At 42.1% G+C, this 26,895-nt stretch overlaps 2 protein-coding genes across 2 annotated transcripts; one reads left to right on the forward strand and one right to left on the reverse strand.

The window, feature by feature from the left end:
* The first annotated feature begins 1,490 nt into the window (after window positions 1-1,490).
* LOC131289061 (sarcoplasmic calcium-binding protein) lies at window positions 1,491-4,924 on the forward strand. The gene is made up of 5 exons (XM_058318259.1): window positions 1,491-1,613; window positions 2,714-2,893; window positions 4,182-4,349; window positions 4,435-4,575; window positions 4,694-4,924. The coding sequence occupies exons 1-5, from the start codon at window positions 1,491-1,493 to the stop codon at window positions 4,922-4,924; spliced, it is 843 nt and encodes a 280-aa protein (XP_058174242.1).
* Window positions 4,925-14,593: 9,669 nt separating this feature from the next.
* On the reverse strand, window positions 14,594-26,890 carry LOC131289068 (calcitonin gene-related peptide type 1 receptor). The gene is made up of 10 exons (XM_058318267.1): window positions 26,824-26,890; window positions 23,619-23,801; window positions 21,698-21,830; window positions 21,475-21,565; window positions 20,488-20,579; window positions 18,960-19,086; window positions 16,629-16,730; window positions 15,620-15,738; window positions 15,001-15,181; window positions 14,594-14,860 (listed from the first exon to the last, which is right to left on the reverse strand). The coding sequence occupies exons 1-10, from the start codon at window positions 26,888-26,890 to the stop codon at window positions 14,594-14,596; spliced, it is 1,362 nt and encodes a 453-aa protein (XP_058174250.1).
* Window positions 26,891-26,895: the final 5 nt, after the last annotated feature.

A 26,895-nucleotide genomic window follows, 5' to 3' on the forward strand; every position in this document is an offset into this window, starting at 1 on the left:
TTAATACTTCAGACGGATTCAATCACCCCGTACTCACAGGCACCACGAGTCGTTTCGGAGTTACTTACGACTTATATCGTGTATCGACAAACGGCTTTCTTTCTTAAAAACGATCAGTAATTAGACTAAAGTGTGATTAATAAGTGATGCCAACTCAATATGTTCTAGGAAAATATGTATGTATGTACTATAACACTTCTTCTTCTTCTTAACTTCGTCGAGGATTTACTCCAGTACGGCTATTGAATCCAGCTTCCTGGGCCTTCGCAAGCTAACCTGGAGACATAGACCTCTTTAGGTTAAGGACTGGCAACTAAAGGCCATATGTCCTGATTTTCTGTGGTTTTCGATTTTCTGTAGGCGTCGCCTTTTGACTGCCACCATGCGGCCAGGAGCACTGCTAGCCAACCACGCTAGTACGCAGTCAAAATGCGGCTGTTCACCCGCCGTAACGAAAGGAATATTTCCTTCCGTTTGTCAGATCGCACGAAACTCGTGATCCGCTTGATTACTCAAACAGCACGAGATGTGCGTCGGCTAGGATTTCTCTGACTTGAGCTCCAGCTCGGCGGCACCACGCGGCCGTGCCTAAGATAACCTTACTTTTCAGCTAACCCTTTCAGGACCCTCGTGCACTGCTAACCATCCGCTCTGATGCGACGCCGAACTGGAACTGATGTACTATAACACAACTTTCGCCCTAATATTTCATCCATCTTTCAGCTGCCCTAATATCAAATGACTTTCAGCAGCGATTTGTTCAAATGGTCGATTTCTAAGCCAATTCTTAGGCCAAGAAACTTTAGGAAAGAGTTAAGTGTAAAATAAGGATCTCTTTAATTTCTACTCATTTTTTTTTTTTTTAATTACAGTGGCCAGTTTTGTTCCAGCGAGATCATCGGAACGGTATAGTTTGATTGGAACCTAGGTCCAATACCTAGCTATAGAAACCAGATTGTCATTACAGCCCTCTTTTACTTTCAGATCCATATTTCCGCCTCTTTCCAATGAATTCCCTTAGAAAAACATTATTAGATGGATAATATTTTGTTGAACAAAATTGTAACAAAACCTTTCATTTAACTGGCTCATTTAAAAATCTGTTCATTTAAAAGCTATAAACAAACTTGCTCTTCCAGCTAGAAATATCAACTAGGTCTCTCTGTCTTCTTCCCGCCCAGTCAAATTTCTCAACAGCCTCTTCAGTGTTGATCAGTTTGCCGAGTGAGGCGGTTGATTTCGGAGACGGTCGTGCATGTTTTGTAAAAAAATTACCTGAAAGTGTTCAATTTTTAAACAGTGTAAATCCAGAAGAGATTAAAAACACTTAGCAAATGGTTATCGAACGGTTTTAATTGAAGCGATTCGTGTTCCTCATTTCCATACTCACTCTCAAAGTTAAAACGTGTGCAGGTGAAAGGTCGAGTTGCGGCGTCAATGGTATAACATTTCGTTTGGTCCAAGCCAAATTAAACGCAGCACCGAAAATAATGGCTTTCGCACTACTGCGAACCTGTGGCGCCCGGCAGGCATTGCCGTTGTTTGAACGGCAACTAAAAGTGCTTTCCTCAACCCTAGCCTTTTCCGGTGAATCTTCCGCAGCTGTGGAAAAGGTAAGCTAACCTCCATCTTTAAAAATGGGGTTGAATATGAAATTCGTGAAAAAATACTGCGTCATATAGTGCAGGATGTGGCTTTCAAAACATCGTTTTGAACTACACCCTATTGGGTTAATTGAACAAGTGATTAATGTATCAAAGAATAGATTATTTGTTTGCTTCACACGTTGTTGTCTATTAAAATGTGTTCGACACCATCCAAAACAATATACAAACAATGTGGACCCAAACAAAAATCCTCCGCGGGTTCAACAATAACGCCGGAGCATGCGCATTAAAGACGTCTTCAGCTTAATGTGGCGACGTGCGTATTAACGCACCACTGCACCGTTCGATGTTTTTTTTTTTCCTCGGCTTCCTCAGCCTGATTGATGGTGCACCGCGGTGGAACCACTCGACGGAGGTCAAACAAAATCCACAAGCACCACAACAACGGAGCATGTTATTGAGCATTCTCAAAATATGATATCCGTCTGGTTTTGGTGGCCTGCCCAAAATGTTGTTATGTCATGCTTCAGTGTGCTCCGTGCGGGCAGCCATGTGCTGCGTCGCTAACACGCACATAATTTATTGTACCCGGCTACCACCAGCAACATAGGAGCATGGGAGAAAAAAGGGCCTGCAGACCCTTTTCCAGACGGTCTCGTGACACCCGAATTATGCTGTAATACCGTCCGGGAGAGCAGCGAGCTCGCGTAACGTTTCCCTATGCATTTACGGTGAAAGGTTTCTCCTTTAATCATGCATCGAAATCTTCCCCGGCATGTTGATAAGCAAACGCTCAAACCATGCGGTCGTCTTATCCATCGCTCTAGTTTTCTGAGTAAGTTTCTCTTGTCTACATGAGCGTTCGTTCTATGCTGGCCTACTTTGTGCTGCTGGTGTTGACATGGTGATAATGATTCGTGTGCACTTTGTTGCACCCGAAAACGGCCTGCAGGGTTCTTCTCGCTGGAGGTACATAAAGTATCGGTTTGTGGGTATTCGGTGCCACCTTCTTCCTGCACTTATTGGGCTTTACCTGTTTTTTTACTGTGGTTCGGCGAAATCATTCTACCTGTGAGTTAACCTCCTTTTGTGTCCCTTCTCCGCAGACTCCCTACAAAAAGGATGCAACGCTGAAAACCAGTCCATTCTGCAAGACTTTCCTGTCCACCTCGGTTAGAAAGTACTCCAAGAAAACGGCCGCACCAGAGCGGGCGTACGACAGTGATGACGATTCGGATTCGGACGACGAACGGGACAGAACTCCGCGTCGCCAACGCAAAGAGCGGGTAAGTGTAGCGGGCGCTGATGGCCACGAGCCCTCATCAGACGACCAAGAACAAGCGATCACAGCGTTCGTTTTTCGTGCTGCCACGTTCTCAAGGTCTACAAGATCTAACGCGCAAGATCCCGATCGCCTCAGCGAGGCCAACCTACGGCGTCTCGAAGGAGACACAAAACACAAACACACGCAGAGAGTACACGAAACAAATTTGGCATGTTTTTGATGCATCGAATGAGCCCTAAGCCCTGCGGTGATCTGTTGGCTAATTTCAATATAAATAGAAATGAAAAATCTATCGCATACGACCAACAAATGGAGGTTCATGTAAAAAAGTAATGAACACTTTGATTAAGAAAAGATGCAGTTTCGTAAGCTAAAGCCAAGGCCTGGTTCCGATTTGGGCCGTTTCTGATTCTTACTATCGCATTATAAATTCTACCATCGCTCGGCCAACGTCCGTTTCATCCGTCTGTGTGATGGTAATGTTCCACAAACGAATCGTTTATGATGATTGGACGGGTCTCGCGCCCCCTTCACTGTTTTTGGAGTCCATACGATCTTCCACCGGTTGGTGCGCTTCAATCCGTCCCTACCATGCCTGATTTCGGGGCTCATTATCAAAACTTTGCCAGCATCTGTTGGCGAAAAAAAATAGTCAAGTTATTCAAACCGCAATAACACATACTGTTGCAATTTTTAAGCCGCGTAAGGTGGTGTGTGAGCGATCCGCGGTTTTTGGAGATTGTGAACTCGCGACTTGCAGCGACTCCGCGGTCTCTCGGAACACGAAAACAAACGGGCGACACAAAGAAGCAACATTTTTTGAAACAAATTCTTTCCTTCTGCCACGAACACACATGTTTTCTCACAGCAACCCAATCGGCGTTTTATGCTTTGAAACTTCAGGTGTATTCGTGTTTTTTAAACTGTTGTTGATTATGCCATGATGGTCGACAATCTTAAATCGGTGAACCTGAACGGATGTTTTTTGTGAATCTCCTATTCACACCGATCTTTATGTAATACGAAATGAGCCACAAAAACAAGTGACACGGACGTTCGATGAAAACTTCAGTTTTGTATTTTAAAAATAAAAATAAAAGATAACCTTAACCTGTGCTTTACTTCATCTATACTAACGCACTAACTTCTAACTTCTAAAACGTTTCAAATCAGGTCTTACAATATTCAGGAAGGAAATGGGTATTTTTTTTACATTTTACGATACAATAAACATTTCACTTGACATACACATTTTATTTATTTGTACGCATCTCGATCATCTTTTTCAGGGTAATTCCGAGTTCTGGCGCCGCAAGATGCGCACACTGCATGGTGTGATGGACGTCAACAAGGATGGTGTGATTTCATACGATGATTTTATGCTTCTGACCGAAAAGTTTGCATCCCTCGGCCATCTGGATGCGAAGGCCAAGAACGAGTTCCGTGACATTATGAGGGTATGGTAGATGAAGCACAGACGAGAAACAAACATATTCTGTTTCTTATTTGAACAAATGTTTATTTACTCTCCATTCATTTTAGACCACGTGGGAACAACAGTGGGGTGAAATAACGCCCTACAATCTAGTCACCGTCGAACAATACTTAACCGAAATGCACCATGTCGTTAATGATAAGGATCTAAAAAAGAAAGTGCACCGTTTTCTGCCATACCTGTACAAGGTAAGCTTAAATTCGTCGGGTCATGGTCATGAGGGGGTTGAAGAGGCGTTACGAGTAATGTTCGATTTTTTTCCCCCTCTCTCTCTCTATCCACTCCCCGACACTTCATCCTTCGTAGGCAGTTGACAAAGATCGGTCGGGATCGATCTCGCTGAATGAGTTCAAGCTGTTTTTCCGCTGTCTGGGCCTGACGGAAGAGAATGCTGCCGTTTCGTTTGCCGTGATCGATAAAAATGGCGACGGACAGATTACGCTGGATGAATTTGTCAAGCTGGGCAAGGATTTCTTCGTCAGTGAAAAAGAAACGCACGTGTCGCGAATGTTCTGGGGTCCGCTGGTAGATCATTGAGCCGGTCGCTCGTTGTGAAGCGTAAACGTTTTAAAAGTTTGTATCTTGTGTAGCGACAGAATTAACTAACTAGCTGTAAACCGTGATGAGTGTTTTAGGGGGTAAAATATGGAGATGTTTTCTCAGTAGATTTCTTCACAATAATTTTTCCTTGCATCCAGGCGTTTCTATCCACTTTTTACCTTTCATAACCGATCTGGATTACATACATGACGATCAGCTACATTGACCAAGGTATTGTTCTTGGCCATCAAATCCTATCCAGTATCATGCATGGATACATTTTATTTGAGAGAATATCATTTGTGATAAAGCAATAAAATGTATTTTGAATACGACAAAAAATCTACTGTTTCTTAACCGTTGGTTCTTTCTTTGGTTTGTACCATGAGCCAGCTGAGTGGTGGTGATGTAATCCTTTCCCGAGTAGTTAATGGAAGTGCTTACGAATTGTTTGATTTCAACTTTCAATTTCAAATTTTGCAACATTGTTCGATTTCTACGAACCGAGAGACTGGTTTCGGTGTTCCCGGGCTTTGGTTGGCTTTAGTTGATTTCGGTGTTTTAGTGGTTGTCGGATTCCGAGTCTCAGGTGCTTTACTAGTAGTTGGTGTCTCGGTCCTTTGATCGTAGGTTCCATCAGTGCTCTGTTCATACCATGATCAAAGCTTCGAACGGAGCAATTTTGTTAGTCGGTTGGAGCATCCAACATCATTCAGCAACATTCTCAATATTCTTCAGCTCGAATAGAATACATAAATATGTTCTGTTTAAACGGAACGTAGAATAATAGCGGATAGGTAACATTTTGCTTGATATAGATGATTTAGTTTATTTTGCAACAGTAAGGTAACTTGTTTTTCATTACAGTGTTTCTTAAATCACCTTTAAAACGGTTTGAACGTGAAAACTTTCATTGTTGTTTGAACGGTGAAATTATTGGGCTTGGTTGTTTGAGGCGAGAAGATGTTGGGCTTGGTTGTTTGAGGCACGAAGGTAAAGGGCTTGGTTGTTTGAGGCACGATAGAAACGGATTGTGGTCTTCCTTCAGCGGCATTCTGAAACCATGTACACATGTTGAAAAATTGCGTTCAAGCTAAACTTGCCAGTTTCCTTGTACCGACGTACTACATACCAATAAGAGCAGGGCTGCCCCTAATACAATGTTTAGCAGGTAGAGCTTCATCTCGTACACGATTTATTCACTGTAGAAGATACTGAACCTTCTAATCATCAGATGTGTCTTTATATAGTCATCAACACGTACCGTCTCAACCATATGGCCTCATTTTGTTATGGCAGACTTGACAAAACAAACATGCAACTGTCTGGGAATTGTACTTGAGATATACGGTGCAAATGAGGGTGTATTATGCTCCTATTATTGCTCCTTTCTAACAAGTGATGTTACAATCATTCATGTTATAAAAACGACGATTTTTAATCTGCATAGCAGTGGGAACTCTTGGCTCTGGTGAACGGGTCATCTGGGTTGCTCGGGGTTGCTCGGGGTTACCGGGTTGCCCCGAACAGTGATCTGTAATGATCCAACAACAAAGTACACCGAAGCACGTTAGCTATTATATGTTAATCCCTATCGAGACGATCAGCCTCAGCACGAACTTCGATCGAATTCTTCTTGGTCATGACTGTCCTTTTTAAAGGGCCTACTAGACCTTTACCCTTTGTGCACGTGGATAGTCAGTCTCCTCTCGTTCAAGGGAAGGTCCGGGTCTCGGTTGGGATTCGAACCCACGCCATCAAGGTGGTGAGCCCCAGCATTCTTGGGCCGATTTTTTAATCCGGCCGCGGGTCGAATTGAGCTGTTAATTTTAATACAAATCACGCCACAAGTTTACTTCCTTTTACGTGTTATGCATGAACGTTTACAGTTCAATTCGATCGGATTAATTGGATCGAAGTCCGTACTGAGGCTAGATATACACATAAAAGTATCACGATCGCGATGTTAAGGATGACGAACTACATTTGTTCGTAGCATTTGATTCTCTCGATCAGAACAATCACTTTATACACACCCCTACCGATGATTTGCCATGCTGGTTTCCGGAAATCCCGTTGCAAAATAAGCAGAATCTTCCTCGTATTATTCTCCTAACCTTCTCCTGAACAAGGTTGTGTTACGATGTCTGCAATGTTTGCACAACAACAGGGATGCATATATGCACAGATGGCCACTTCGAAGTAGACCGCCTATGTGGACCTGTTCATACTCTACCGTTCGGTTGCATAACAACTTTTCGAAGGTATAAAGCAAAGGAACAAATGAAACTGCATTCTATGGTATAAAGAAAGGTACATAATAATATTTATCCAACAAACGGCCAGGGTGGCAATTTAAACGACTCCTTGAATAATTATGTTATTTCGAAACATAGCAATTTTCAGTTGATACATTTCGTGAGTTTATTAATAATAATAATCGACGTTCATCCCATCCCATAACGGATTTACTGGTACATTGTGACGTCTTAGTAGGATCTGGTTGTCGCTTAGTTGGAGCAAGGACCACACCAGCCTTGTTGGTACTATTGGAGTTGGAGTGTAGGTTGGAGGTAGTGTTGTAGTTTGTGTGTAGGTTGGATCTAATGTTGTTGTGGTTGTTGTAGGTAATGTTGTAGTTGTTGTAGGTAATGTTGTAGTTGTTGTAGGTAATGTTGTAGTTGTTGGGGGGTTGGTTTGGGTTGGAGGTAATGTTGTCCTTGTTGTAGTTGTTGGGGGGTTGGTTTGGGTTGTAGGTAATGTTGTAGTTGTTGGAGGGTTGGTTGTGGTTGGAGGTAATGTTGTCCTTGTTGGAGCTAGTGTAGTGGCTGGAGCTAGTGTGGTGGTGGTTGGGATTGGAGCTAGTGTTGTTGTCCTCGTTGTCTGCCCTTCGGCGACACTCTGAAAAACGGTAAATATATCGCATGGTTCAGTAAACAGTTTTTTCACCAATCATAACACACACGTTTAGTTTCTTTGGCCACTTACCACAAAGAGCAGGACCACTCCGAGGAGCAGAAGGAAGTAAGTACACTTCATCTTGTTGTCAATAGGTCTCTCTTTGATTGAAACTGATCGTCTTCGGGAAAGCTTCTTTTTATACAAACTTTTACGATTCTGCGAACCCGTCAAAATCACGTGGTATTTGCGTGGAATTCCACATCTTTCAACTTCACCGTAGCTTCAACGTTTTGCAAAACAACACAGATGCGTATATGCACAAGTGGCCGCTTCGTTGTGGATGCTATGCATGCCTCTGTTCTCCTTTCTGAAGATTTTGTCTCAATCGTTTTACATCAAACCTACATATAGCACCGAACGGTATTAAACACATGATGGTCAGCTACATAGAAAAACCTACTTTCAGTTAAATCGATAACTTCAGGAGATGGCTCCAGTTATTTTCACTTCCGAGTCTCAAATGGATTTCCAAAGCGTTAGGGTAAAGATTATGCAAACAAGGCCTATGCCATAAGTGAAACTGTTGATGAAGGTATAAAAGGTGAAAGTGAATCTGTGAATGTCCTTAAAACTATATCGTTGCCATTAGTAGATGGGTCTAGAAAGTTCCAATTTCATGGCCTTCTTTAGTGCTATAATGAAAACCATCGTTTTGAGACAGACATGATTGGAAGTACCGAAGACGATGCTAACTGTCTCGTCGCTTTACCAGACAAAAGGTAAACAACACTTTGGAAAAAAGCGAAAAAATGGCTAGCCGCGTCGTTTCGTTTCCGTGCATCGTCTCGTGAAATCGTGAAACTGCTTTGTGAAGTATAAAGAAAGGTACATAAAGATGTCTATATAAATATTACAAATCAAACTGTTTCGAAAGGTATATAAAGATATTTATACCAAAAACAAAAATAGCAAATTTCAGTTGACAAATTTAATGAGTTTATTCATAACCAACCATCATATCATCCCACAACTGGCTTCGTGGGAGTTGGTGCAGGCTTAGTTGGAGCTGGTGTCGGCTTAGTTGGAGCTGGTGTGGTCTTTGTTGGAGGTGGTGGTGGCTTAGTTGGAGTTGGTGTGGTCCTTGGAGCTGGTGTTGGCTTCGTAGGGTTCGTTTGCTGTCCTTCGGCGACACTCTGAAAAACGGTAAATATATCGCATGATGCGATAAACAGTTTTTTCACCAATCGTACCAATCAATACACGTTTAATTTCTTTGACCACTTACCACAAAGAGCAGGATCGCTCCAAGCAGAAAAAGGAAGAAAGTACACTTCATCTTGCTGTCAATTGGTCTCTCTTTCATTGAAACTGATCATCATCTAACGGAAAATGTCCTTATATACCAATCTGTACCTTTCTGCATACCGGTCAACAGCACGTGGTCATTGCGTGGATCCTTCGTGCGCCAGCTGGAATAAGTAAAACATTTGTCTAAACAACACGTCACTGCAACTCGAATAAAATGTGTCACCCATTGTAATATCAGCAACTGTTTTAACCGTTCCTTGAGCGCGATTGGCGAGAATATTCCAATATCGTCATCAAAGTCTCTCTAAGCAAAAAAAATTGCAATATCATGGCGCAAGGGCATTTGTGTTATAGAGAGTTCTAGAAACAAAATTGGATGAAATAGGGTGCTATGGGGGGTTTCAACGTTTTGCAAAACAGTAGAAATGATTATACGCCCTTGTCGCCACTTCATTGTCGATAAAACCGTTCTGCGCTTTACTGGCACCATACAACAATGCAATACTATAAGGATTTTGCTAGTGTTGTGCCTTTTGAATCTTTAGACGAGATTCATTCATATGAGTCCTTCACTTAAGATTAATTCAAATCGATTCATGAATCTTTTGGGATTAGAATCTTAAAACATTGACGAATCTTTCAAAACCATAGTGAATCATTTACGAGTCTTCCACGAATCTTCACGATTCTTTCATTGGCGTAGATTGGGCGAACAAAAAATAACAGGGAATCTCTCCTCATTTTCTGGGCTTTCCTATTCTATTATTGCATCTTTATGTGCATCTTTTGGATTCATTAATCTCTAAAACGAAGCAAAGAGTCATTCAGGTTGATGAATCTGAATCGGAATTGCATAACTCCAGTTTTAGCAAATGGTACTTGAGCTCTGATGATATCATCTTCATCCAGGTGGTACTCAATGGCCTACTATTCCTCTGCTTCATAGGAGAATGTCCTTACAATTAAATCGTTACCATTAGTAGATGGATCTAGAAGGTTCCGATTCCTAGTCTTGAATGACCTCCTTTTGCGCTATATTGAAAGCCTTCGCTGCGAGACAATTGCTTAGTTTAGAAAATTTCAAATGCATATTATGAAAAATCACAAACCCATTTGGTCTAGTTTCAGTATATATAAAAAATTACATTTTATCAGCTTCAAAATTTACTACAATGTTACAAATGAAAAGGTATAAAGAAAGGTACATAAAGATAAATATCTAAATATTACAAATCGAGGATGGTAAAACAAACTGACTTCTTGAACAATTATGTTATTTCGAAAAATAGCCAATTTCCGTTGTTAAATTTCACGAGTTTATTCATAACCAACCATCATCTCATCTCATAACTGGCTTTATACAGGCTTAGTTGGAGCTGGTGTCGGCTTAGTTGGCGCTGGTGTGGTCTTTGTTGGAGGTGGTGTAGTCCTTGTTGGAGATGGTGTGGTCTTTGTTGGAGGTGGTGTAGTCCTTGTTGGAGATGGTGTGGTCTTTGTTGGAGGTGGTGTAGTCCTTGTTGGAGATGGTGTGGTCTTCGTTTGCTGTCCGTCGGCGACACTCTGAAAAATGGTAAATATATCGCATGGTTCGGTAAACAGTTTTTTCACCAATCATAACACACCCATTTAAGTTTCTTGGAACACTTACCACAAAGAGCAGAACCGCTCCGAGGAACAGAAGGAAGTACGTACACTTCATCTTGTTTTGAATTGGTCTCTCTCTGATTGAAACTGATCTTCCTCCTCGGAAACGCTTCTTTTTATACTAACTTTTACCATTCTGCGGACCACGTCAAAATCGCGTGGCCTTAGCGTGGAACGTTCGTCCGTCCGTTCTAACGGGAAGGAGGTAAACATTTGTACAAACAATTCAACTGGGAATGTATGCTATACTGCCATTTTAAAAACATGTTCAAGCGTGAATTTATAATATAGGGTGATGCAATTCTGTTTCAAAGGTGAAGAAACAATTCGCTGGAATCTCAAATCTGCAGATTGTATTGAAACTGATCAACAGAAAGATGATATTTGATTTTTTTATGAGACTACTATTTGGTCGAAACATTTGTTGAAACTTTGGTCGAAATATTTAGTGAAACGTTTTCCAAAACAATATTTGCACTTCGAATACAAGAACGATGTATCTCATTCACCTTCAAGTGTTCTTTTAGATTGGAAAGAATTTTGCAATATCATGGACATAAGGACATTTACTTTATAGTAATTTAAGAACAAACTTGGAAGAAAGAGATTCGAGATCCATGAAAGAGAGTTCAGTCCAGAAAAGTTAGACAACTTAACGAAAAAAGTGAAAGAGGAATTTCACTCTTTATCATTTAAATCGTTGACCCCATTGGTAGGGCGTGCACACCAGATCGACGGTTTAAATTCCGCGTTCGAAAATAATATGCCATTGCGTACACCAAACTATACTAATCCTAAGTAGGATATCCCAAAAAGATCTTACCAGACATGCAGAAAAACCATTCTGCTAAAAACTACCCCTTTTCAAAGTAAAAAAATCTTTCAACTTCTTGTTTTTTCCAAGAACAGATTTGTTTAACCCTAGCTACAATGTTTGCAAAACGTTCGTAGGCTTTCCTTTCTGAAGATTTTGTCCCAATAGTATTACATTTTCACGTTCGCAAAATGACATGTAATTTTCAATTGAAGCTTTGTCTTTCATTCTTTATATGTATACCAACTTGTACCGAATATTCGAAAAAGTATCAGCAACATCCGGTTGGAGACAATTTTGCCACAACGAACATGGTTTAACGAACATTATTTTATAGAGTTTGTGCTACAAACAATGCCAAAAAAAACAAATTTTATAGAGTTTGTTAGTATACCTAAAAATTGCACTGAACACAGGAAAAAGAAGTTTGTCCCGGCCTGCTACTCCACTTCAAGGAAAATACACCGACACCATTAACGCCATTCCATTCGATAACCTTATTCGATCAACTTATTTAAGTGTAAAATGCTGTATAAAATAATTTTTTACATGCCGTTCTTTGCAGCAGCACATCACTAATTTCATCTTTAAAAAAAAACTTCTTTTCCTCTATTCAATCAGTGCAACTTTTAAAATACACAATTTTATTGAACATTCAATTTTTTATACTAAAAATTAGCATTATGTTGTTATGTTGTTGTATTCTAAGCTTATTAAAACTGGAATCGTCGAATTCTAAGAAAGTGGGCACTTTATAAGTCGTGTTAGCATGACAGTCTCGATGGTTCTTTCGAATCTATTTCGCCTCACTATACCACCCAAATAAAACAAAATAATATTCGTTTCAACAGTTCATAGTAAAAGTATTTTTACTATTTATTTTTATTATGGTTCCTGCATTTTTATTCGCGGACCATTTGACTCATGTTCACACGCTGTCGTCAGCGGATTCAACGGACTCAACTCCATCAACGACCTCAACGGATGCAACATCTGGGCGCTTAGTTCCCTTGGTTCCTCTGGTTCCTCTGGTTCCCCGGGTGTGGGTAGTTTCGCCTTCGACGGTTGTTTTCTTTCCGCCACGATCGCCGTGGACGGCAGCAACGTTCTGTAAAAATAATGTATTCAACGTTACTCCAAGTACAGTGTTAGTAATAGTAGCGTTGTACATACCACGAACAGCAGGATTGCTGCAACAATAACGAGGAAGAACGATAGCTTCATGATGATGCTTTGGGTGGTGCTGTGAGCGAATAATTTAATTCAACTGAACTACGGCGCTTTTATATACAAAATACGCAATGTTGGCCCGTGTACGGAGGTGTACAATCCGTTCTAAACAAACAGTTAACACAAGTGCGCAATGCGCAGTAAAGGTATGGAATAGGTTCGTCCATGTGCCAGTAATGTGTAGGATGCGCCGTGATTAGGATGTTGCTTCACGGAGCAATTGGAATTAATTTTTCAGGATTAGTTATATATTTTACAACCAACTAACTTAAAACTGCTCTACCTTAAATTGACCTTAACTAACTTAAATTGATCGAAAACGAAACAAGCTTATTCGCTTTATCTTTCCCCGTAACCTGTTCCTTCTGTGGTATGTATTTCCTAGTCCTCCTAAGCTATTCTTTACACTATTGTAAAAACTCGACATCGTCAAGCATTTTCACACAATCTGTGTAATGAACGCATTTTCCTTGGATGTCCCGCACATGTCCTCCGATACAAACACAACGGTTTAATCGCACGATCGGACAGAGTTGACCGTAGGTGCCACAGGACTTTCCACAAGCCGCACCAAACTGCGCGTACGTTTCATTTATCGGACATTTTGTACGACCCTCGGGCGCCCCACGGTTGGCCAAGTGAATCCACGGGTATAATCGTGTAAGTAAGTTCCTTCGCCCGTTGGTAGTTGGGATCCACGGAGTGTACGCTTGGTGCAGCTTGGTGTAGAGCAGTGAGCCGCAAGAAAACGCGAGCATCACGGAAATGATAATTCCTACAATGATGTTGCACTTGATCACGCGGTCCATTTTAGACTGGGTAGCAATTCCAACGCATTGCTTTGCTAGCACTTATCACCCGCTGGTAAATTACATTTTAATACACTCCATTTAGCCAATCAAAAAGTGATTTCCAAAGTTCGTCAAACATATTACTGGTCAAATGTTATCGTTAGCAAACGTGGCTGGTGTTTTGAGCACTCATGACTTTCTATTAAAAATCACATAAGTTTATGTCGAGTTGGTACAACGGTTGGTAGACAAATCGACAATTTTTTATTTTTCTTTCCTTCTCCATTCGAGCATGGACACATTTTCATGAAAATTTAAACACACCATCAAACGCCTTCACTGGAGAAAATGGAGTCACGAGCCGGTTTCGAGGACGGACCCGAAATGAAGATTTGATTTTATGTGTTCGCTTGGAAAATTGAACGAAATCGATTTATCCACCAGTTCCGGCGTGGAGCGTGCCTCACGGGGGCTCTTATTTTCGGCATGCCTCAAACGTCGAGCAGCGTGTACGTAACAGGTAGGATACTCTTTATTTCTTCGTTCCATTTAGTTTCTTTACTCCATGCTTGGTTAACACTTTTTTCTAACGCTACACAATCGGGAATGTTGGCTCGAGCGCTCACCTTTAAGGAGCGGTTCGTTGGACGCGTGTAGTCAACGGGGCGAACGCTCAAATGCATACATCAATAGCTTCCGGTTTTGTAGTGAATCTCGATGCCCATCCATGCCGTGACAGGGTGTGTAATGTAGTGCCGCCGCCGTACAAAAGGACACCTACTGTGGGAGGGGGGAGTCGTTCCAGCGCCGAAAGGATTAGGGAATCGCATACACAAAAACACATCGGAGGACGAACATGGAAAGGCCGAAAAGACGGTGGTCGTCCTTTCACACGGCACTTGTCTGGTCCTGTCGTGAGGCCGGTTCTCGCTCGCGGTGACTAATACTAGTCGGGGTGGAGCGGTGCACGTTCAGCAGTCATACGACCACGTCCCGGCTTTGCGTCGCCGGCTGGCCCCCGTTGCTCTCGAGGAACGGGTGCGTCACGATGTCGGGGAAGAAGCGGCTCAGATAGCACTGCACCGCAAAGATGACATCGTGGTTGGCGAAGCAGAACAGACACGACACGCACAGGCCTTGCAGGCTGATGAGGAGTGCGGCCCCGATCTGGTAGTACCGCTCGAGCTGGCATCCCTTATCCGGCCTAAAGGGCAACAGGATGTGCTGTAGCCCAAACAGTGGAATCTTTCGTGGAACGGAGAAAGAGAGAGAGGGAGGGGGGAGAAAAAGGCAAAAATAAATACCATCAAACACGTTTGGCACTTCGAACCTTATTAAACCACGTCGAAAAACGATTTTCGAGGTTCACCAAATCGCAAACTTACGAGTATGAGGGTTGCCCTGGTGGCTTTGCGCAGCCCTAGCGGGGCGGGATGGGGTGACGTGGAGTTAAGCTTCGTGAGCAGTACCCGCACCACGTTGATAAGGAAAATCAGCGAGGCTACCAGGGAGCAGCAAACCGGGACCGTCAGCAACCACATGGCGTGGCTTTCGTCCATCCAGCAGCTGGGGAAAAGGCAGAGAAAGGAGAGGAAACGTGAGGCTACAATAAGCTGTACTGCCCTCCCGGGGCATTTTCCAATGCCGAATTTTCCAACGCCCACATGACAATGAAATTGATTCCACTCTTGACACTTCAACACCCAATCAATTAAGGGATGTTATGGCTCATAATCCATCATGCCTCGGGACCTGGGCGCTCCACTCTGACGTGCGCGAACGATAAAATCTCAATTTTATTATTATTTATCACAAAAACCTGGTCCTTGCAGCACATCCTGGCACTGCCGAACCGGGTTGTTGTTTGTTTCCCGAAACGAAAACCGCTCGAACTTGGCCGGTCTGCCTTTCCGAAGCACACCGAATCCGAATCCATTCTAAATCGTATCGCAAAAACGGAGAAAAAAAACATGGTGAAGTAGTGTTGTGTCGTAAAATACTTACTGGTCCGTATCGTGTGGCTGCGCGTTCCGGACGAGGGCGTACAGGGACACCAGCAGCACCGGCAATATCCAGCCGATCGTGGCGAACCAACGCATTGCGACAATATCCTTGATGAAGACCTTTTTTACAAGACCGTGCCACGTTTGTTTTGTTAGGCATCGGTTTCGTTGTAGAGGGAAAAACAAGCGAAGAAAAGAAAACGGAATCGAATGGAATTACAAGGGAGTTGTAAGGAACGTTCGGAGTTCAGACGAATCAATCAGACGAGTGCAAAAAACCGCAGCTACGCAAAGACACGTCGCTCGCCTCAGGGATGGCATTGGTTCCTTGTTATTCCTGTACCGAAGCGGCTGACTTTCGTGGAAGAAATCGAGTATCGAGTGTATCGGTGAAGTCGATATCAGCGTGGCAACAGGCTAACAACCATCAATCTATAGGAACCACCGTTCCGATGCTCCGATGGCCGGCGCCCGGTGGTCAGAACTTGACTCAATAACGTCCACCAGCCGGTTGTGGTGTTGGTGTGTTTGTTCGACTTCCTAATCGAAGAGAAAATGGGCCCCAATGAGGAAATGACCCCGTTCTAGCATCCATCGACGAAGGTGATCCTGTACCGAGGCAATTGATTTTCCTTTCTCCGCCAGCTTCAACGGACGACGGAAGGTTGGCTAAAGCTGAGGTGAAAATGTTGGTTGGACTTGCCATAGCATCGGACGGGAAAGGGGGTTTCTCTTGCGACAAAATTAATTTCACAGTGACTGTGTAACACTGTGTGTTAACCCTAGACCTCCTACGACCACAAGGGGCAATAGTTATACGAAAACTTTTCTCGTCAAACAGCTATATGATACCACAAATTGGTCAACTTCCATGGTTTCCAAAAATGGCCCTTTAAGGTAGATCGACTGGTGGTTGCTTTGATTGATATTGATCAAGGTTCGGAAACATCAAGTTAACCCCGTTCAGCCCCTGACCCCTGACGTCAATCACATCGTACAAGCATACTTACAATAACGAGCACCAGGTGCAGATGTAAGCCTTCGCAGAACATCCAGAAGTAATTGACCAGCATCAGGTAGTGGAGTAATATGTGCAACCCGACGCACCAGCCCTGAAAGAAAAACACGTGGTGATTAGAGAAGAGGGTGATTTGTTAATGGCAGGAACGGTGGGATCTATTAACCGGAAGCCTCATTCCTCCGCATCGAACGAAATAATGAATCATATCCGAGTTAAGCAAACACTGCGCGCTCTTCAGACTCCGGTCTAATGTTTTTGTAATGAGATAAATTTAAATATCCTTCTGGCACGAGGTAACGGTAGCCTTCATTTAATGTCATTTCATCAAGACTATGCTATTCGTTTTAGGATAGTGAACATTTTCCCAGAAGCGAAATATTATTTCTAGCAACATTTCTATTAGAAGCCTACTCCGCATTACGTAACGAAAATCCCCACAAAACTCAGGACCAAATTTTGCCACATTTACGCATTTTCCATTGTTCATCCGATCCAAGCTAACCTGTTGCAAACGAACGCAGTGCGATGGACCAGTTTTCCATCCAAGGACGCCATGGTCTCTGCTGAATCTACAACACCTCAACACGTGCTGCAGCTGGGTCAACGTCGGCCACACGCTTTGCAAATATTGCCAGCAGCGCCAGCGAGTGTTTCCGGCATCGGCCAAAAAATGACACGACACCCAAACCAAACGGTGAAACGTGCGCATCGTGTTGTATCTACATTCGACCGGGAACAACCAGCTCTGGTGCTAAGTGTGTTGGGTGGGCTATCGCCACGGACGGCGAAAGAAACCGGCCCTAAACAATGCCATTTTTAAGCCCATCCTTCTGGCGAGATAGAGCAGGGTTTTGGTTTTCTAAATTCGCCGACGAAATTTGACCAGCAAAGTAAGTGTTAGTTTTTTGTTTCCCCTTTCTGATGCGTGCATTTTTTTCCGTGATATAAAAGTATTATTTCAAGCAAGGAGTAAAAGGTGAGAAACTTGTGCGACAAAGTGCATTAATCCAATATCATAGTACACTGCTTGAAACATTAAATTCTAATAAACATGTTAATTCGCATGTTCATTTGCTTTGATCTTGTGTTTGGAAGCGCAACTAATTGGTTTCAAATGCAGTCAACGCTATTTACATAAAAAAACATCAATCTGATTAAGCAATTGCTTCCTGTCGGGATGCGAACCAAACCCGTGTGTTTTGGATCGAAATGGACGCATTTTACAACAACCGCATGCAATCGAAATACATTATGTTGCTAATGAGTGTTTAAACCAATAATGCATGCTTTTGTTCTTGACTACGTTGTTCTGGGTTTCGACGAATGTGCGTGTTATTTTTAACGAAACACTTTCCAAATTAACCACGTTCGATATTTTCCGTGCTGGAATGCTCATTAACAGTGAGAAACGTGTAACAACAGAATATTAAATCCGATGCTAATTCCTACAGCGTTGCTATAATAACTCGTGTGTTACATTGTTCATTCAATTTTTCATCCGAACTGTTGCTTCATATTAATAATATGATAACGAATATCTGTGGCTCATAATTCTTTCTGCTTGCACGGCCTTTTCCAGAGCACGCGCTGTTGTCCACCTTATTTGTATCATTTTAATAGGAACATTTCCACCAGGACTTTGTGTTTCACCGGTGGTAAACATGAAGGAATGGAGTACAATACAAGTTTATAAATAAATTAACAAGGTAAATGCAATGAAACGAGAATTCCGTTGCCTTCTCCACGCCAAGTTTAGCTTTTTCTCTGCTGCTCATTGCGATGCCGCACAGGAATCCGTAAACTTTCCCCGTTTTCCATATTCTTTCGTTTTCCACGCTGTTGCTCTTTGAGCTTAAAGTAATACAATGCTGTGTTGCAACTTTTCCCGGTACCAGACATCACGAAGGCGGAACAAGCTTTCGTCGACATGGCAATACTGAGACTGCCTTGTTTACAATCACCCTCTTTTTAGTTGTTGAGCCTTTCTTACTTCCAAGGGAAGGCATCTTACACCTTTCCCTGGGTCGTTGTTAACGTTTTCCAAAATTTTCCATTTCCACGTGCTCCGTTAGGACACATTGCGCTCCCTTGAGGACTGATCGAAATTTCTATTTTCCATTAACGCAAAGCCGTAAGACGACCCTTTAATCAGACCGGTGAATCAGGAAAAACGCACTCCAACAAATACTATTCCCCTTAGTGGTTTTGAATGAACCATCGAGCAAAAAGGGATTGTCGAGGACAAACAAACCACATTGACCCAGAATGCAACTCTTTAAACAACGGGAAAGCAACATCTCGCCTCCAATTTCCTACTTACCACGTTTGCTTTCAGCACGTCCGGATCTTCCACGACGAATTTGTACCACACGATCCAAAACATACAGCTCAGTGCCAATGAGGTGAATAAATGGATGTGTATCCGTATGCGGGTGCATTTTAATGTCCTACGGGGGAAAACCAATGAAAAATGAAGAAAAAAAAACTCTCGTCAAGTGTAGTATCCGGATGGAGATGGAAAATAAAAACTCCATGCCCTGTGGACCGTTTGTTTCATTTTTCACCCTTGGAAAAGTTTTTCAATTTCCTCTGCTTTCGCGCCCGGGAATCGTCCCGGCTTTGTATGAATATTTAACGGTGTCATGTGAATGGCACATTTATCCCTCGCCTCGTCGCCCCTTTATCTAAGCTTTCCCGACCGAATGGACAGGAGCTGCGATGTCTCTGCTCTCTGAAGCTTAATTTCCTCAAGTGGCCATCATCTTCCAGCACAACGGGATCTCCACTTTTCACAAGCACATATCACTTAACCGTGACATTTCGACAAAGTGCAGACTTTCGCTTGTGTTTTCGACCGTGGAAAAGCTTTCCAAACTGTAGAGTGCTCCGGCTGGCCGCCATTACGGATCTTTGCTTGGTTGAAATGTGAAGATTGATTAAGTGACAACAAGCACCTGACACTCATCCGAGCTGCACAATACACTTGGTTCCAATCATTCGGGGCGTTTTGGGTTCTATTGGAACCTTAAAAATATAATCCAAATTTGTTCAAATTGTTCCGCGTCTTGATACGTGATAAAACAAAAAACAATAATTTTACTAAAATAACAAAACAAAATTAAGTGAATGAGAAAGTATTTTTTCTAATGTCCAACAAGAACCAGTTGTTAATAACAATGTAAAGATCAACTTAAAGCGGATTGAGCTCATGTGGGTGGCCGGATATGCATTCCATATACACACCGGCACAAAAATGAAATGACCCCCACAACTGTGGTCATCCCTCTCAAAACGCCAGCTGGCGAACAATCCATCTAAGAGACATCAGACAAACAATCCGTACCGCGACAAGAAATCAGTTATCATCAATCATCCTCAAATGGTGCCATCACTAACGATGATATCATTCTGTGGACTTTTCGTTCTTTTTGATGCGCTCTCTCCCAACCTCGCAATAACCACGCTCCACGCTCAATCTCGTTTCATTTTTATGTTACTGACAAATTCGTCCCTTGAATCAATCATCACCAAAACGCAACAGCGGGCGGGTCAGAACGAAAAAAACCGAGACAACCCGTGCATCCATGTGGTAAACTTTCTCATTTTCTTCTACAGTGCTTTCCGGACAAGTTGTTGCCCCCTATCGGGTGATGGCAATAATTTCCATACCTATCCATAATTCATGAAATTTACTCAGACAAATTGTTGCTTGTACATCTTGCTGCAGAGATTCGGCCGAGGAAGAAATGCGTGGCACGAGTGAGAAAAGTCACCAAAAACCAGTCTAGTGATTCGGTTCGAAAATGAAAAACGACCTAGTTATTTTTCCGAAGTGGAGTCATCCTTACCTGAAGCTGTTGAAAATACACAGCGATATTATTAACGTCAGAAAAGACACAGAGTATCCGCCGATGTAAATGTCGTTTACCAAACGTCGTAACTGGAATGTAAAATTATATTATTGTTTTACAATAAAAAATCGTCTAATTCAATTATTATGTTTTGTAAATGTCGCAAACTATATAAAATTAATCTGTTCTCTAAATGTTTCAATTTCTTCCCTCACTAAAATAAACTTCCAATCAAATGGTTGACACGATATTGTGCTGGGCTGTTTCGCTCGATTACCATTGCGTAGTGCGTGACAAACAAATAAATTCGTATCACCTCGTGGACTTAACCGGTTGGTTGACGCTATCGTATCGTCTCTGATTTGGTTGTTGTTGTTGTTGTTGGAACATTGTGTGGCAGTTGATAAGACCTCATCAAAACGACAATCGCAAAGTATGACTGAGTAATAAGACGAACGCAACGCCTCGGACCACCCCGTTTCGGGCGTATTTTATCCACTCCAATGTCAACACGCGACCGAACATCGTACCGTTTCGACGATAGCCTGGTTGGTAGTCGTTGTAAATGAGATTAAACTTATAGTGAACCGACTGATAGGGTTGCATGAACCACAACTAAGTAATTTGGGACGAAACCTAAGTTGTGGGGGAGTGAACAGAGTGTGTACGAGGGATGGAGAGACGACAACATCATTAGTCATGTTGTCAATTTATCTTTATCAATGTCGGAACACCTATGAGAAATTATTCAGTGTAGTCTGGAGAAGAGTGTGACAAACAGCGGAGGGCCACGAGATGGATCGGTTTTGGTGAGAATGATTGTTTTTTAATTATCTTTTCATGTACCATGCATGTCCGATGCACGGTTCTAATGACATACGAGTGTAAATTATGATCGGAGTGGAGATGAACGAACGAATGGAAGAAAAAAAAATGCTCATCATAACTCGGAGGAAAACATTGACCGCACACTTCGTCCCTCACCTGCATGTCTTCCGTATCGACGCAGTTCGTGTAGTTGGACCATTCCCGTCCGGACAGTGGATGGACGAACCAGGAACCATTTTCATGACATCTGCAAAATAAAACACATCTCGTTCCATAATTGTCCTGACCAATTGTAAATACTAATTTCCCTGTGGCAAACACTAAACCACTCGACAATGGTGTGGTGTCGACATGGAAACTTGAAATGTTGGATACTTACGTCCGATAGGCCAACCGACGATGGTCGAAACCGAGCACAAACTTTGGACAAAAATTTTCCGCCACCGTTCCGGCAGGGGTTGGCTCCCAGCAAGACCATCCGTCGAAGCGTCGGGGACAGAACTTTTCGTTGCCTACAAAAGATAACAATATACACAAACACCTTTAAACATGACACCTTCAAATGGAGCGTTGGTGGCACTCGGGAATGTGCGACTCCTTGGGAGCCATGGGTAATGCATAAGACATGTTTCCGTTTCCAATGGTTGAAAGCAGTCCCATTTCAAATACTATTTGGAGCGCACATTCCAAAGCACCTAATGTTATACTTGACTCGTGAACATTCTTTTGCCTTCCCTTACAACTCCAAATTACTGCAAGTACAGGCCACGTTTCTTTTAAAAGGCGAAACGCTTTCGAAAGACCACTAAAAACCACAACACATTCTAAGAACATCATTTCGCAGACCAAAAAAATGTAATTTGTTTCCTAGACTGGAGCATTGTTTTTCACACGTTGTTTTTTTTTTGTTCCACCATGCCGCTGATTAAAATAAATGTTTTCGGTGCTCAGTACAAGTGAAATAAATCTAAATAAAACCTTTTCGTTACGCAACCGGAAAAGGAAAAAATGGAAACCTTTCGAAGTACACGAATGCGAATCCAGAAATAAATTATCCCTGCTATACCCGAATGCCGACAGGGACCGTAATTTCTCTCCAAAAGTTCATTCTACGCACTCCGACATAAGCTTATTACATGATACAATAAATCACGCCAAGTATGTGGCTGTGGTTCATTCATCGAATGTGCAAAAAAGTATGTTCGCTGATAACGCACTTCAGAAGGAATAAATCCATCCATTATTGAGCTGATCCCTTTTGTTTGACTTTTGCCAAGGTACCACGTGTTGCAACAAACACCATGCGTCTCCATTATATGAAAGGGAAAGAGAAAACATAAGAGATATGCAGCTGAGAGGGCAATAGAGAAAGATAAAACTTAATTTGATCAATCTTACACAAAGTTCTAATGCTGTTATAGAGATTCCAGGAAGCGTTAACTTATGACCCAACGCTTAGAGAGAAAGTTATTTAAGTCCTATTATTCTAAGGAACTTTTTTGTTTCCCAAGGACAACAACAGCTAAGTGCTTTCTTGAGTCGTGATTCAGTTTCATCTCATGAAACGGAAATCAATTTCAGTTTTGTTGAGTCATTTTTTATCAATTCGATGAGTATGCACCCGCCCAACCCACAGTCCTCAGCCGCCTTCAACCGCCAGCTTGAAGACGAGACATCTATAGGACGGCTCGGAAGATGTCTTTCGCGCGTTCTCAACTGCACACTTGACTGGTGTGCAAGACTTTTCGCCTCGACTTAAGTTGAGCTGTAACTCAATTTTGCCGCTATTCCGTTCCGTGGCCATCCCACCGTAAAGCAGGCACCTTTCATACCCGATTAGCTCCTGATGGCGCTGAACGCGTTTTCTTTCACTGGTTTCCCCGAGGTGCGAGGTCGGCGCAAGGTTCAGTTCTTCGTAGCAGCCAATTACCGCTACGTCAAAGTTTGGCGCTTGGTAAATTCGTTCGGAAAAGTTTTGAGGTATTTACCTCAAGCAACTGCCACCAGAGAATTTGTTTTGCCCAAGCAGTATTCTCATCCAACAACCAGTTTAATCTACGAGATTTGAGTTACAAATTACTTTTCATTTGACCAGATTTTCTTCTTCGATTATCTTTTCTGCAGTAATTGAAATTATTTTTCACACAAGCTCTGTATTTATAACTAACAAATTTAAAACTACTGAATCCACTATGGAAATGTTATGCTACCAAATTGTATTCGAACGATCAGACAAAATTGTGCTTTTGATATGATGCATTCGACAACAGTTAATAGAGAAGAAAATAGCAATTACTCACCAACCGGCTCCCATGGCTTCTCTGTAACATTGGAACGCAAACAGGTATAATACAGATGTCGCATCAGATCTGCCGGACTTTCGAACTCCAGTCTATCGAACTGGATTCGCTCATCCTGCCGATTATCCGCCGTCTGCCCTTCGCCACCAATGTCGTCCAACGCGCTGAAGAGGCTCTCGTTTGCTGTAAAGGCACAAAAAAGAAGAAAAAAAACCCAGTCAACACGTACTTCTCGCGCGTCATGTAGGAAATTGGATCAATCCAACTTAATTCGATATCCCAACACACTCCGGAGCTTAAATAACTGTACTTGCCTTCTCCTTTTTTTATCGGTAAGCGTGAAAATCAGAAGCTCCACTTGAATGTCAGCCAGCTCTATTATCAGTTTATGTCAGGGTAGAATGCAGAGTCGACTAATATTATGACTCGTTAGCACGCCGATATCGAACAGTTTGCCACCATTCGATTGGAAGCTCTACATTTCAAAGGAAAAGTCCACCTTTGATATCTGTGACATTGTACCATGCTTCAATAGTGTCGGTAAGTGATGAACGAACTATAAGATACTCGACATTCTACGTTATTTTCTGCACCGTTGGTTGTTTGGGAACATCATTTTTAAAAGGAAAATAGAATTCAGCACAAAGTATCAGCACGCTCATGTTACATACGCAAGCTTCTCTCCGGTACATACTGTCAACATGTTTTATGCTTTTCTTAAAAATATCTCCACTAGACACGTTTTACTACGCGAGTAATTGGAACAGTAAATTGAATTGTGTAACTCGATTTCGCCAGTATCACACATCAGTGAACCAGATACGGAGTGTCACTATCGGTGCAAGCTGTGCGATAATAATCAATCGTCATTAAAATGTTAATCAAATCCAAGAGCGAGCAAATAGATCAGCAAGATCCATTTCGGCTTTACGACACAGTAAACATAGTTTACTACTTCTCGAATCGTTGGAACATTGTTTATTTGATATGCTTCCAATGTAGTGAATATTGAATGAACGTGTACCTCAAACGAGACAACAAATTGTATGACCGAGAGGTTCATAATCTACGATACTAGGCGCCGTTCATTTTTTCGGGTGAATAGCATGTAGTATTAATGCATGAACACATTTAGTATTCGGTAACACGCAACACGTGGCAGTTCAAGTACGACGAGAGACGCATGAGACTGGAATCAACCGTAAACGAATTACTCAATTCGCTTCAAAGGATAATCCCGATCAGGGAAGATAATAATCCTCATCAGGAATGTATGTTCTAGGACTCTCTTTATTTTCTAACAGCACCTTTTTCCGTTCCCTGAGGATCTAGGATTTATAAATATGAGGAAACCATATCCTGAACACAGGATTAATACCCCCACACTCCCACCAAATGCCAACCAGCTTCCCTTACTACTGGTTACTGCCCTTATCAGCAAGGATTAGGTAGCCCAATTTTGTCACTATATCAAGCCGTTTTTTGGCGTGAAGAATTCCAATGTTTTCTGCGTAATGGTTTCCTTCAGTATGATTAATGTTTTTTATTCCGCCGTTACTAAAGCATGCGAACAAAAGTGATACGAAAATACGAAATGCGAAAAGTGATACGCTGGTGTCATTTTTCTCACCAAAAGCAAACATTCCTTGGATGATTACATCGCATTCCATACCAGAAGACCGTAAATATGTCATTTTTGGAAATTGTTCTTTGGTAAAGGCATTTTCAAGTACAGTATTGTAGTGTTTCATATTTACTTTTCACAACAGGTAGGTAAACAATAATTCAAGTTTAAAGGTAGGTAAACAGTTGCAAACCAAAAAGTATCAAAATAATGTCCTAGAAAAGCGGTCCAAAAATATCTATCCCGTTTCAAAACCCCTTTAACAGACGTTAACTTTGAAATCACCTTTGACCTCCTTCTAGTAAAGGTCGTAAAACACGGATTCAACGGAAAGCGCAATTCGATACGGTAGCTTCCGGAACGTTGGCCTGCCTGTCCTTAAGGGACTGGACCGTTAGTTGCAAATCTCGGGAAACATTAAACTGTCACCTACAGCTTACCACCTATGTGTGACCTATGGTATGGTAGAGAGCAAGTTTTGAAATTTGAGAAATGTTGAATGTTATGTATTGTTGCACAGCATTTTATATATTAATACAAAACACAAAAAAACTACGAAACAATAGAAAAGAAACAGTGTTTACTAAAACGCTCCGCAAAAAACGCCTCGACCGTAAATACGTAACGCGAAAACAAACACATTTAGTATCGGTCGTGCCGGAAATTGATGACCATCGTTCATGTTTAAAAGAGTAGGCAAAATATTGCCATTAGAAATACGATATCACCACCGTTGTTTGGTAATCCAAGATACCCCGCCACTGCCATACTCTGCGATAAGCTGAATTGATCCGACTGATGGCCTATCGTACTGGTTAACCTGTTTTACCCCGCTGGCTTGTGAAAGAACATCAATAAGTTCCATAACGAATTCTTTTCCATGGCAAAGATTTTCATTATCAGTGCTATAGTGGAAAAATTATTTATTTTATGAATTTTTATTACCAAACAATGATCTCATCCAGCAGGCCGTTTGTAGTTTTCAAAAGTCAATAAAAATGCAAATGCGTATCTTTATAAATATTTAATTTCGGACACCCATTGACGGTGCAATTTATAATTCAAATATTTACCATTGCCAACATTAGCTTCCATCGGCTCCAAAGTGTCTCGGATCATCTCCACACCACATAAATACTTTTCCGGCAACGTACGGCCCGATACGGGGGGACAGATTAATGTTTGCACATTCAATTATTCTCTTTCCACGCTTGGCTCCGAAAGCTTTCTGAATAATTTATCCTTCGCTAACTCGCCACACTGTTGCTTTCGGGGACGTTTGATTCCGTCGATATACGATCAAACTTAATATTACCACCGGACACAAGTGTAGATGACTTCACACTACGCACCGCCAGCAGCTGTTGCTCTAATCCTGTGAGTCAGCTGTTTTGTGGACGCCTAGCATCACACACTCGAAAACCGGACTGACACAATGATTAGACGAACCAAATTACGGTCTTCCACTTGATCGTCCATCAGTCAAACACGCATTGCCACCAACTATCACAATTCACATTCCACACCGACCAGCCCGTTATCAACAATTGATAGTTCCGCAGCAGATTCGTCTCAATTTACCATTTCCACCGGTTGCGTTCCAGTCCGATCCGAAGGCATTCAACAGCCGTCCGCGACTGCCAGCCATACCAG

This window comes from Anopheles ziemanni, chromosome 3, assembly GCF_943734765.1.
Source record: "Anopheles ziemanni chromosome 3, idAnoZiCoDA_A2_x.2, whole genome shotgun sequence".
Lineage (NCBI taxonomy): Eukaryota > Metazoa > Arthropoda > Insecta > Diptera > Culicidae > Anopheles > Anopheles ziemanni.

Coding starts and splice junctions, on each gene's coding strand:
- LOC131289061 (XM_058318259.1), top strand. CDS start 1,491: ATGGCTTTCGCACTACTGCGAACCTGTGGCGCCCGGCAGGCATTGCCG. Junction 1,614..2,713: donor CTTCCGCAGCTGTGGAAAAG/GTAAGCTAACCT, acceptor CCTTCTCCGCAG/ACTCCCTACAAAAAGGATGC. Junction 2,894..4,181: donor GTCGCCAACGCAAAGAGCGG/GTAAGTGTAGCG, acceptor CATCTTTTTCAG/GGTAATTCCGAGTTCTGGCG.
- LOC131289068 (XM_058318267.1), bottom strand. CDS start 26,890: ATGGCTGGCAGTCGCGGACGGCTGTTGAATGCCTTCGGATCGGACTGG. Junction 23,802..26,823: donor GAACGCAACCGGTGGAAATG/GTAAATTGAGAC, acceptor GTGCCTTTACAG/CAAACGAGAGCCTCTTCAGC. Junction 21,566..21,697: donor CGTCGGTTGGCCTATCGGAC/GTAAGTATCCAA, acceptor TTTATTTTGCAG/ATGTCATGAAAATGGTTCCT.